Source organism: Condylura cristata, unplaced genomic scaffold, assembly GCF_000260355.1.
Source record: "Condylura cristata isolate star-nosed mole 26May11 unplaced genomic scaffold, ConCri1.0 scaffold00013, whole genome shotgun sequence".
Lineage (NCBI taxonomy): Eukaryota > Metazoa > Chordata > Mammalia > Eulipotyphla > Talpidae > Condylura > Condylura cristata.
The window spans coordinates 21,555,284-21,568,148 of NW_004567114.1; the positions used below are offsets into that span (position 1 = coordinate 21,555,284).

Below are 12,865 nucleotides of genomic sequence, written 5' to 3' on the forward strand. Positions count from 1 at the left end.
TGGATGGAACTGGATGGGATTACGAATAAATAAATAAATCTAAAAAAAAAAAAAAACTGCAATGCAAAAATTTTATTTTTTGAAAGAGTTTCTGCTACAGATAAAGAATACCTAGCTTTGGGCCTCCCTGGTAGCACTATCATGCTACCACTCCTGCTGCCTGAGTTGGATCCCCAGCCAGGGAGCTGACCAACATATGGCACAGCAGACCTCCCCTGTTTCACCCACTGCTCCCCTCAGCAGTATATTTCAGTTGATCCACCTGCTCTGCTCCCCACCCTGTCTCTGATGAATCCTCTCACTGCCCCCACCTCTGGCCCATACCCTAGTTCTTATATGCAAAAAAAAAATAAATCTTTATGAAAAAAAGGAATGCCTAGCTTTATCTGTGAGTATATTTGAGTAACAAAAATAACCTGCCAGTATTAGCAGATGAAGGATGATTGTCTAATGCAAAGTTTTTTCCTTTAAATGCAATTTACTGCAATAAAATGAAAGACACTACTCAACGGGCAGCTATTTTAAAAGTAATTATGAGTCTCAGAGAAAAGTTCTTCCCAATTTTTCTTATGCTATTAAGAGATTAGAAATGCAATGGATAGACAAGTCACCTACATCACCCTAACATCATAATGTAGGTAATAGTAATTGTTCATTTTTATTTTGTGTATTTGGCAGGTGCACAGGCAAAATTTATATCCCTATTTCCTCCTAAGTTGAAAAATTACTAGTAATCTGGCATAAGTAAAGACCCTGGTGCTAATAAGGAGTCAGTAACAAACAAACTGATCACAGAAGCTCAGGAGTTGACCTAGGTGATATTGTTCATCTTCTAGTACTGTTGGCAATAACTAAATTTTACTGTGTACACAGATTCCATAAAGTCATTGTTTGCTTAAAGAAAACAATCTTGATTCTGAGCCTATCTCCTAGAAATCCACTGACCCTGACACTATTATTGAATATTACCACATAGTTAAACTAGAAGTAAAAAAACAAATGCAAGTAATACAAATCTTTGTAATAAAACAGTCTGAAGGGTATGACGAGTAAGTAATGAAAGAACTCATAAGAAAGACAATAGCAATCTCTCAGATCAGGACTATCCTAAAAACAACTCCCTCTGTTTTCAGCCAAATAAATCCTAGGAGCTGAAGTTTGGCAAACTGCATACTTTTTCTGCAGTAACACTAAGTAGCTGAACAAGTTAAATAAAGCAACTGAGATTTTTTTGTTTTAATTCAAAAGTCCCTAAAGCAGGAATCTAAATCCTGCAGAACTTGGTTTGATCATCTTGATCAAAACCTTATCTGAAATACAAAATCAAATGTATCTACTTTAGGATTATTTATACATTAGTCAATAGAAAGCATTATAAAATTCTTCAGAAATAAAGTTCTGTGTAAGTGCTAAAGAGTAATCCATCAAATGCTTACTTGGGGTACAGGCCAGAGATGTGGGGCGTGAAAGGATTCACCAGAGACTGAGTGGTGAACAGAACAGGGAAATCGACTGTCTAAAGTATACTGCTGAAGGTAGCCGTGGGCGGGTCAGGAGAGATCTGCCATGCCATGTGGGTCACTCCCTGGCCAGGGATGGAACTTGTGCTGCAGTGACTTCAGATTTGCTTCTTAAGTGCTGCGCTTTAATCTGTTGTGCCACCCAGAAGAGCCCTAAAAGTGTACCTTTAATCACTGTCTTTTATTAGTGATTCTAAGTATTCTACTGAGCTGTAGTTTTCAAACTCTTTTGACTGTAACCCACAATAAGATACATTTTACATCATAACCCAGAGAAAGAAACAATACTCAGATACAAATAGCATTTTCATGAAATACTAACCTCATGCACTAATCTCTTTTTAAAAAAAGAACCACTAAGTTATCTCAAACTAAAAAGTTATGTTACGCAGATTGAAAAATACATTAAAATACCTATAAAAGTCTAAAATACACACATTAAACAGAATCAGCCATAAAATGTAAAGTCATTGACATTAGCCTTCTATAACTGTAAATTACAAATGGTGATTATCATTGACAGGAGGGAGTCTTGATGAAACTGAGATTATTTGAATCCTGTTCTTAAGCCTTCCCTGTGAAGTCTACAAGAAGGAATACTGTTAAGGGGAAGGATGTCCTAAAGGAACTCTGCAGAGTCTTATGGACTCCACACCCTACTCCAGCTTTCTGGACTCTAACCCCTACTCCAGTGGTTGGAAACTACAACTCCCAGCAGTACCAGGGAGAGAACGACAAGGACCCAAGGGCAGAGCTAGCAGGAATTCTGGGACAATGGGGGGATAAATAGGGAGAGATTGCATCTCTCCTCTCTTGCTTAGGAAGCAGCCCTCCAGACCTCATGACTCGGTGTGGTTCAGTCAGCCATAAGGTATTCCACTTACTTTCTATCCTGCTCTCTTTCTCTGGGTTGTTTCCTATTCCTTTCCCCTTCTGTAAATAAACCTGTTATTGACCCTTTTGTGTGTACCTGCAGTATAACTGAATTGTGAGCGCGCAGGTGAGGCCCCACAGACAGGCGGCCCAGTCCACTCTGGGCTACCCTGTAACAATACTATACACAAAACAAAGAAAGAAAAGACTAGCAAAGAAAGAAAAGCGCTCTATATAGTCTTAAGAGTCCTAAATCCCAAAGTGGAACTCACGTATTAGATAGAAATTATTAAGTGACACCATTTCCAGAGGAAAGAAATGGCCTAAAGCCAATGGAGGTGATATGGGAAAATACTGGGAGGAAAAAAGCCATGCAAAGTAAACTACACAAGCAACAGAATTTATACAAGTCTCTTGCCTCAATCCTGAGGACCATACAGAAGGAAGTGTGTCCCAAAAGAAAAGGCTACTAGGAGGTACCCTACTCTGCCTCAAGAAACAGACTATCATTGTGCAGACTTCTAAAAACAAAGTAATTCTATTCAAGAAAACAAAACCCACATTACCAGTACTGAAATTTAGGGAGGTAGACAATGCCTTGACCTTGAGCCAGTAGTGGTAAGAAAGGGGAGGGAAGGTGTGAACAGTGGTGAAAATAAAAGAGCAGTCTCTCTGAAAACGTGTCAAATGGCTTCTGTTCCTTCCATCGCTTTGCTGCTGACCACAGATACAGAACCAAACTAACAATATTTTAAAAACGAAAACAAAATTATGTCCTTAGTAAATTACTATTACCAAAAGTAACTTTTAAAAGTGCAATTCATATTTTGATATATAATAGTACTGTTAGGAACAGAAAAAGCAGGTAACTTTATATAATGCCTAGCATATTACAGGACTTGATTAAATTCTAATGATAAAAGATAAAAGATACTGATGAAAGAAATTTGGAATACAGAATTGTGAAACCAGAATGAATCTCAAAAATCTTAAGATTCATTCTAGGCCTTTCTCTTCCCAGGCATCATCTGGGGGCAGGCCATTCCCACAACCCCATTTCTCTGTAATCCCTCAGAGTCAAACTTAATTAAGACAGTTGTTTTGCATTTTCTCATGTCAATTACTATCAATCAAATCACTTAGCCAAAATCTATGTAAGTTCACAAATTGTGGCCTCTTTCCTACCTAGGGCCTCTGCACCTGTGTGCACATGGCTTCTCTATACACCTATGTGTGTGAAGATCTGGATAAGGCGCTCCCACATGACTGCCTTGAGACAATGGCCCACATCAAGACATGACCAAGAACGCCTAGGTAACCACTGACTTGCTGTGATCAGGGTTCAAGACTGGAGGTCAAAAATTACATCAAGCACCTGCACGGGAAGTACTCCCTGTACACATGGCTGACATAGCCTCCTCCGTTCCCCATCAAATTGATTACCCTTTGAAGTTCTATTCCCCCTAAGATGAATACCTTTTGTTTCCCCTGGTCCCTGCTTCTCCTGCTGTTGTCACATAATCAATCATACTTGTTCATTATTACTAAATAAATGGCTATTTATTACTAAATAGCAGGTTGCCTTGCAAACCTGTTCCAAGACTAGTTTCTCAAATGTGCGCTGGGGAGCGTGCTGGTGTGCTCCCTGACCAACATATGATCTTCATATGTTGCCAAATTCAATGGACACTTTACTGTCCTTGTCTCATCTGACCTTTATGGTGGACAACTATTATTTCTGAGAATACATTTATTTCTTCTGTTTGGGAGGCAGGATCCACATTTTGTTTGGGGAGCTACTACTCCTTGGACACCACTAGATACAATCTTCCTGGAAAAGTAGATTAGGTATTCTTTTTTTTTTTTTTAAGATTTATTTATTTATGCATACAGAACTAGGGTACAGGCCAGAGATGCATGGGTGGTGAGAGGATTCACCAGAGGCAGAGTGGGGAACAGAACAGGCAGAACAACAAAGTATACTGCTGAGGGGAGCAGCAGGTGGGTCAGGAGAGGTCTGCTGCACCATGTGACTCACCTGTGGGGCAGGGTTAGAACTCACACTGAAGCAGCTGCTGCAAGCTTGCAGTGCTGCGCCTTAACCCATTCCGACACCAGGGACAGCCTTTTTTTTTTTTTTTTTTTAATCTGTAGTCCAGTTATCCCCGCTGAGCTACAGACTTGTATATATAACTGTTTACTAGACATCTCTACTTAATATTTTAACTTGGTTATTTCATATTTAACAGGTTGAAAATACTTTCCAATTCTGTTTCCCATCATTCCCTGTCATATCTCATATGTCATTTCCTCTAACTAGGAATGCTTTCACCTGCCTCTTCCACTGGTTAGGGTTCAATTTAACTTTCAAGCCAACTCATTCAGAAAGGCTTTTCCTGATCACCTTATCAAAGTTTTCATATGACAGGTTTTTTTGGGGGGGGCCTGGCTACCCTTTAAACTATAAGTTCCATAAAAAAGGCAGAAATCATTCCTGACAAAGAACTGTAAATAATTCATAAGGAATTATTTAGGTCTAGTTATTTAGATGTTCAAGGGTCATTTCTGATACTGTGAAACTCTAAGGGTCTCTTTACTCTGAGCTTAAAGGGCTTCCATACAAATTTCCTAATAAGTATCTAGTAGATATTGGTATAATGAATAAATGACATGACAAATGATATGCAAATTTTGGCTCTATTCCTGACCTTTCTTCTAAACTCCAAGGTTTCATTTCTAACTGCTTGTTGTTTATTTCCCTATGAATATGCAACAGCATCATAAACCTGACAATATCCAAAGCCAGAGTATTATCTCCCCCACCAAACCTGTTCTTCTTCCTTTATTTTCAATTATTGCCTAACCTTCCTCCCACTCAGTTGCAAATTCTAGATCTTTAACAATCTCATCCTCCATAGTAATAGTCCCATGGGTTCTAATTCCCCCCAATTTATCCCTACTGTAATTCCCTGTTTAGATTTCTCAATATATTGCAAATACATAATTAAATTAGGCTTCCAACTAGTCATCTTGCCCTTAAAATTCCCCTTTTCAATTTCCTGCTTACACAGCCACTCCAGTTATCTGTCCAAAGCAGAAATGTTTATGTCACTCCCCTTAGTCAAAGTTCAGTGTCTCAGAACAGGTTAAATCCCTAAAGATGGCATTTCAAATATTCTCTATTTCCTCAAATTCCCTTCCACTTGCAGAATCTACTACATTCACCAATGAAAACTTTAGTCCAGTCCATTCTAGACTGGCTTTTAAAGGAACACAACCAACCTGTTTCAGTGCTCAGGGTGTTTGCTTGGGATAGTTCTTCAAGCAGAAATAAAAATCCTTGGTCATAAGTTATCCTGTGAACTTCTTTCCAGCCTTTAAAATCTAAGTCAAACCATTCCCTTCATGAAAAAACTCTGATCCGTCCCCTCTAGTCAGAGCAAATCTATCCTTCCCTCGACGTTCTCACAACACAGTTCAACCTCACCTCAGCCACAATTCCATACTGCTTTGGGAATTCGTTGTCTATAAGCCTATTTTTCTCACTCATTAAGGTTCGCTGAATTCATAATCTTCCATTTACATAGCACAATCTAAAGCATTCTGAAAATATTTCTGAATAGATACACACACGCGGGTTGGGGGGGGGGGTTTGCCAGGACAAAAGCTAGAGATTAAGTGATTTACTAAAATTTAGACAATTCTTCGATGCAAATTCAAACTGGAACCAAAATTTTCTAACTGCAAATTTAGTTAACTTACTCTGTTCCACAGTAATGACACAAGAATTTCTCACTTCCTACTCCATAACAAAATCACCCTGGACTTAATATCAGAATATTTCTCTTATTCTCTTTGCAAATATGCTGCGCTGACCCTCGTATGTATGGGAGGAGTGCAATTATTTAATTTTCAAATGGTATCTAGATACTTTTAAGAGCCTCTATGAGTAAGTGGAAAAAAACTTTAATAAACTTTAATAAACTCCGGAGTAAAAATACAACTTGCAAATGCATACAGACGGAAACACTCAGCCCACACCCCGCACTGAAATGACAAGCGAAGGAGAACCGGCGCCCAGCCTCTCAGAAGCGGCAGCCTTCCTGCTCCTAGACCCAGAAAGTGGCCTATGCCTGACAGCAGAGCATAGCTCTGAGGTGAGTTTTCAGAGTTCCCCTGGCATCCACTTTCCCCCATAACAACGGCCGTAGTGTAAGGCCCCAAGGCCTTGAGGTCCGCCGGTAGGCCCGGGTGCAGTCCGGGAGGGGGGGCAGGGGGGTCCGCCCAGGGGACTCGGGACTCGGGCTTTCTTGTCGCCGTGCCCCTAACCAAGCTAAGGATCTGTCACACCGGCGCCAGGCTGCAGCAAGGGCTAAGGGCCTGAGCCGTGGGGCTTCGGACCCGGCGCTCCAGGGCCCGCCAGATCCAAGAGGGGGCCCAAGTGGGGGGCGGTTTTCTAGTCCTCTCCCGGGAAAACTCGGCCCGCGCCCCTGAGGAGGCGGAACTGGCTCCCTCCCTTTCAGAGACCACCTAGCCGAATCAGCGTGGCCTGGCTCGCCCGGCACTCACCTGCCCGCCCCGGGGAGCCCGGCGTCCACCAGTCGGTCCCGAATTCCGTCCACACACGGCGTCTTCCGGCTCCCGCCGGAAGCAGCTCGAGCGCGGGACAGGAAGTTTGGACGCCCCCCCGCCCCCACGCACACACCCACTCGCTCGCCTCTGGGCGGTGGAGGCTCCGGCTGTCCGTGGGTTCAGCGGGAAAGGTCACGGGCCGCTGGGTCTCGCAGCACAGGGTTCGCCCATGGAGGGAAGGGGCCATGGTCACCTGCCTAACATTCATTTTGTCTTGGCCTTCGCGGCTCCTGTGGTCCGCGAAGTCGGGAAACGGGGTCAGTGAGTTCTAGCGATGACGTCACTACTTCCCCGCTGCAGCGCTGGGGTCGTTTTTCCTGTCATTTGAGAGCTGTACGAATTACAAAGAAAGCATTCGGGGGAGATGATCACCACTTAAACATTTACCAAAGTTCTCAGTGAAGAGAAACTCGAAGTTTCGCCTGAGAAGTGAAATTGCAAGATCTAGTTGCCTTTGGAACGTGGTAAGAATTGACTCGTGGGCACAACTTTTTCTAGAACATGAATTCCCAGGAATCTAGGTTGCCCATAATCGGATCTAAAGAGCCCCTGGACGTCCTGATTCGTAACAACGACACTTAAATTCCAGGCTGGATGGCACCATTTGTTAGCGCTTTAGGAGCTTCATTTTGAAATGAGTAATTTTTGAGTATTTGCTGCGCGAAGAAAGATACTCGACAGCGACCTAGTAATGTTGAGGTTCGACTGTGAGAATTACAGGAGTTCTCCAAGAGAGGCTTTTTTCAGGTTAAACACAAACGTTAAGGACTGCATATAAATGGATGAGGGAAGAGTAGTTTGGGTACACAAATAAAAGATGGTGATTTAAAAAACAAAGAAGAAACTGGGGAAGGAAATTCCTAAGCACAGTTCCAGGAGATATTTACTTAGAAGAACCCAAGTTCAAATAAGAAGTCAGAAATAAAGACTAGCTTTGAAAGATAATTAACATAAAGCTGAGAGATGAAGCCTTCTGGAGATGAACCGGTCCAGAAAAACAAATGGTACAGAACCAAAAGAGAACCCCAAGAAGTCATCTAGAGTGATTGATTGCTAACACAATTTGAGTCTATTTTTTACAAATGTTCCAAACAAAAAATTAATGCAGTGTGTTAAAAGTACCCATAAACCAGCACAAAGCTCAGAAAAATATCATTTTTATTGTTTTAAAGGGTTAATTACAATGAATTAAACTCTTCAGAGGTACAAGCTAGATTATTCATTTTTACAACCATTTCTTTATTTGTCCAGTTTTCTTTCTGAAGCTATCTTTGCTGTCTGCATCTTTTCAATCACCTAAAACTCCAAGTGTGTACACCTTGAAATCTTTACAACTATTTGACAGTTTGTGCCTGTTAATCTAAAACATACGTTTTCAATATGAGTGTTTTTTAGGCTATACAGTAAACTATCAGGCAAAATCAGTCATCTTCTGTAGGAAATCTAGTCTCTCTAGTAACCTTACCAACCTCAGTTATTTTCTCATACTACTCACAACGACAAAACCTCTGCCCTATCCCCAAGAACTGTTCTAGAAATGCTAAATTCCCCCAAATTCCTACACATGTAACCTGCATTAAGTGTCTCTTCTATTTATAGTATGAAAAGGCAACCCAATTCTATCCTTTTACCAGGTTTCAATTCAGGAATTATGTAAGACATTTCCAGTCCAACAAATGTTAACTAAGTACCTTTCTATTTTCAATAAAAGATTTTAGTTTTCATAAATGTTGTATGATCTATTAGATCTATTAATAGGTATATCAACTCTCCAGTGTGACGAGCTATTATAAAATATAAGTAATATTCATTTTAGCAAAAAGAAGGAAAACATGCTGACTTAAATCTATTATTGTAAATAATATGTTGGATATAAAGTACACATGCTGAATATATAAGAAAGAATTGTTAAATAGCTAAGAAAATATTACCAATGATCACATCTAAATCAAAGGTTATCTTTAAGGTTTTTTAAATGTATCTTGAAAATTTTTGTGGAAAAAAAAGAAATTTATATCCTTAATGAGGACTTTTACCAAGATCACAAAGAGGTGTCTTCTGAAATGCAAACTATTTGCTTTCCAGTGTTACCTCCTGTCATCATGGACTGGAATGCAGCTGGAAAGGGGAAAAAAAAATAGGTTATTTGAAACCATGAATGTCACTATCAGAGATGTTTATCAGGTCAAACATATAATTCACTTGAATAATTTCCCTGATTTTAATATTGGTGATAGAAGAAAACTATCAATGAAAAGAAACCTCAAATAAAATACTATCAAAATTACAGGACAAAATGACCCAATTAACTTTTTTAAAAAAGATTTATTTATGCATAAAGAACTAGGGTACAGGCCAGAGGTGCATGGGTGAGAGGATTCACCAGAGGCAGAAACAGAATGGGGAGCAGAACAGGCTTACTGATGAAGTACACTACTCAGGGGAGCAGAACAGGCTTACTGATGAAGTACACTGCTCAGGGGAGCAGAGGGCGAGACAGGAGAGGTCTGCTGCGCCATGTGGGTCATCGCCCATGGCTGGGCTCTCGTGCTGCAGAGAGCTTCATAGAGCTGTGCTTTAACCTACTGCACCACTAGGAAGGGCCCCCAATTAACTTATTAAAAAATGTTTTTACCAGAGGTTCCTCAAACTGCTAGACATAGAGCTTCCATATGACCCAGCAATCCCACTCCTAGGTATCTACCCAAAAGACACAAAAACACTGATTCAAAAAGATACCTGCACCCCCATGTTTATTGCTATTTTGTTTACAATTGGAAAGACATGGAAACAGCCCAAATGCCCAAAAATGGATGACTGGATTAAAAAGATGTGGTATATATACACAATGGAATATTACTCAGCAACCAAACAAAAAAATAAACACATGCCTTTTGCAGCAACATGGATTGAACTGGAAAACATCATGCTTAGTGAAATAAGCCAGAAAGAAAAGGAAAAATACCGGATGGTTTCACTCACAGCAGGAGTATAATGGACCAGGTGAGAAAATAACAACAACAATAAACAGCTATATATCAGAGACATTATGGGGGTGGACTGGGGAATGGGATCAAAAACAGTGCGGGAAGGGAAATGCACTGGACTATGGTGATGGCACAGGGTGATTTGGTGATGGGAAGGATTACAACTGAGATGGAAAAATGCACAAAATGATGTAAAAATAAACTATTTCATTATTTTTAAAAAAACAGGCTTTAAATAAAGACGTAAAAGAGTCTGAAGGGAGTCTGAAGACTAGAGAAACATTTTTTTTTAAATAGGATAAAATCAGTTTGATTTAATCATTTTCATTTGAATCCAACAAAAGAAAATGTTGAAATCTATGTGAAAGGCTAATCAAAACACCCAAAACCTAAATGTTAAAATTTCATTTAGCGTAATCATATGATGCTTTAGAATCATTCAAATTGAAAGTTACCTAGAAATTAAAAATAGCATAGTTAAAAAAAAGTTGAATGAAAAAGATACCTAGAGGCTAAATGAGTTTTACAATTCTTACTTTTTTTCATAAGCTGTTATGAAATTTATTATTTGAAATGTGAAAACAATAACTCTTAAATAACACTATGTTAAGTTTCAAGGAGTCTGATTAAGATATTTAAGGAAATCTTCAGGATGCTTTCATTACAAAGAAATTAATACAAAAGAAAAATCAGGAGGGGGCCTCTCTGGTGGCCTATGGGGTTGAGTCTCGGCCCTATCACTGCTAGGGCCTGAGTTTGATCCAGGTGACCCACATGGCTCAGCACACCTCTCCTGGCTTGCCCACTGCTCCCCTAGCAGTGTATTTCAGTAGACCTTCCTATTCTGCTCCCTCCTCTGGTGAATCCTCTCATTGTTCCCCCTCCACACCTCTGGACTGTACCCCAGTTCTTCCACGCATTAGTAAATAAATAAAAAGTTAAAAAAACAAAACAAAACACCAGAGAAGTAGAAGGAAAAGGGAAGTACTTGTGCTGAGCACATGTGTACAATAAGTAAATCTACATTCATCTTACCACCCATGTTTTCCAGTCCATTTATCACAGTCTCTTTGATCTGTAAATCAAAATAACTATATTTAATATTCTTCTTTAGACCAATGTTTCTATTTTATAATTTCTACTTTTTCAAAAGACAATACTATTTAGAACTTTCTAAAACCAGATACTTTTCATATATATAGCCCAGATTTTTTAAATGATTTTTTAACTAAAAATCCTATCTTCCCATTGTCTAATAGGACTCTTCAGTTGTTGACACCACAAATTATATACCCTCTTTTCAGAAAAAATTGAGTGCAGAAACACATGCTTATACAACTTTGTCTATCATCTGCAGTTTCAAGAACATCTTAAGTCAAGGTCTTTAGATCCCAATAAATAACTCCTGAATTTCAACCAACAACCAAGAGATAATACTATTATATACATGTAAGGTAGGAAAGAAACACAGTGGTGGAGTGATATGGGTATTAGGAAGTGTTCATAGGATTTTTGAGAATGTAAAGTTTCTAGTACCTAGTAGGCATTCCCTAAATATTTGCTAAATTAATGAATATTACAATTAAAAAAAAACCATTGATCTTGTAATATAATCTAAGATAAAGAAAGCTAAACAAAATTTTTATGAGAAAAATAATAAAATGTTACTCAATCGAGATGTTATTTTCACCACAGAAATAGTTAACTTATAAAACCAGTGGTCTTTTTGTAGAGATTTTTATTTTGAGATTAAGTCCAAACAGTACAAAAGCATATCAAGTAGAAGGAAGAATGGTTTTTGATAAAGAATGGAAGTTCTACCTTTAGCTTTCCATCTTTAAACCACTGACTCAATTGTAAAATTCCAGGTTCAAATTTGTCCTTATAGTTTAAAACCAGAAATCTTTCTCTGTAATGGGGAAGAAAAAGATAATGATCAGAGATTAGGTAGAGAATAAAATAACCTAAAATCAAATCTTTCCAGAATTCTAATATCTGGTAATCCTTCCATATTAGGACTCAGTTATGAAGAGTCTGGTAAGATATTAATTTGAGACATAGATGTAGTTACAGTTGTTAAGTATAGTGGAATTTTGCCTGGCACCTGTGTGATTTTATATTGGGTGTAGCATCCTTTTCCCCACCCTCCTGTGACCCAAGTGAGGCCACTCAGCCATGAAATATCAATGCTTGATAAAAAGGCAAGGAGAAAGTGGTTCTCCTTTTACTTGGATTGGTAAAATATAAGACTATATATATCAGTTATCCTCTCACGCTGCACGAGGAAAGCCCAAAAGGTGACAGAGCCACCCAGAAGAAAGCTGAGCCCAGAGAGGGAGAAAAACTGAGCCAGATGCCACCAGGTAAACACTTTATCCAGTCAAATTGAAGTTAGCACTCATCTCAGACTTCTTAGATACTTTAGCCAATACATTTTCTTTACACTTGTCAATGTGAGTTGACTTTCTATTACTACCAAAAGTCTGAAAAAACATGTATTTTTTTTTTTTTAAAGTTTTCTGCTGAGGAACAGTTTACTAAAACCTATAGATTGAACTGGCTTTAAAATGTATGTCTTCAAGTTGTATTTAATAAGGAAAAATTATATATGAAAAAAATACATTTTGCATATATCAATGATTTGAATCTGAATCTTTCTTGAAGCTGGTAATAGGAGGAACAGGTAGAACACACCTTGTGATGTTCCTTTCCTTCTGGATTGCCTCCACAGCAGGGGGTAGTGGAGGAGGATAAGGCACATCTTTGTTGTACTGAGAAATTTGACCACAGAGGATGATGTGACTGTTTTGATTCATCTGTTAGAAAAAATTGGATGTTATATCCTAAGATATA

General features: G+C 39.0%; 2 protein-coding genes across 4 annotated transcripts in view; both read right to left on the reverse strand.

Moving 5' to 3' along the window:
* The window catches only part of ZNF410 (zinc finger protein 410), a 33,203-nt gene extending 26,173 nt beyond the window's left edge, over window positions 1-7,030 (reverse strand). Inside the window, exon 1 of the mRNA XM_004682068.2 lies at window positions 6,963-7,030. The gene's annotated coding sequence lies outside the window, so the exon portion shown is untranslated. The remainder of the gene's footprint in view (window positions 1-6,962) is intronic.
* Window positions 7,031-8,172: 1,142 nt separating this feature from the next.
* PTGR2 (prostaglandin reductase 2) overlaps window positions 8,173-12,865 on the reverse strand; it is a 96,766-nt gene continuing 92,073 nt past the window's right edge. For all 3 annotated transcript variants that reach the window (XM_012724314.1, XM_012724315.1, XM_004681704.2), the window contains 4 exons: window positions 12,707-12,828; window positions 11,834-11,921; window positions 11,048-11,087; window positions 8,173-9,143 (listed from right to left, as the gene is read on the reverse strand). In XM_012724314.1, the coding sequence (XP_012579768.1) occupies window positions 9,067-9,143; window positions 11,048-11,087; window positions 11,834-11,921; window positions 12,707-12,828 (327 nt within the window). In that variant the 3' untranslated portion in view covers window positions 8,173-9,066. The remainder of the gene's footprint in view (window positions 9,144-11,047; window positions 11,088-11,833; window positions 11,922-12,706; window positions 12,829-12,865) is intronic.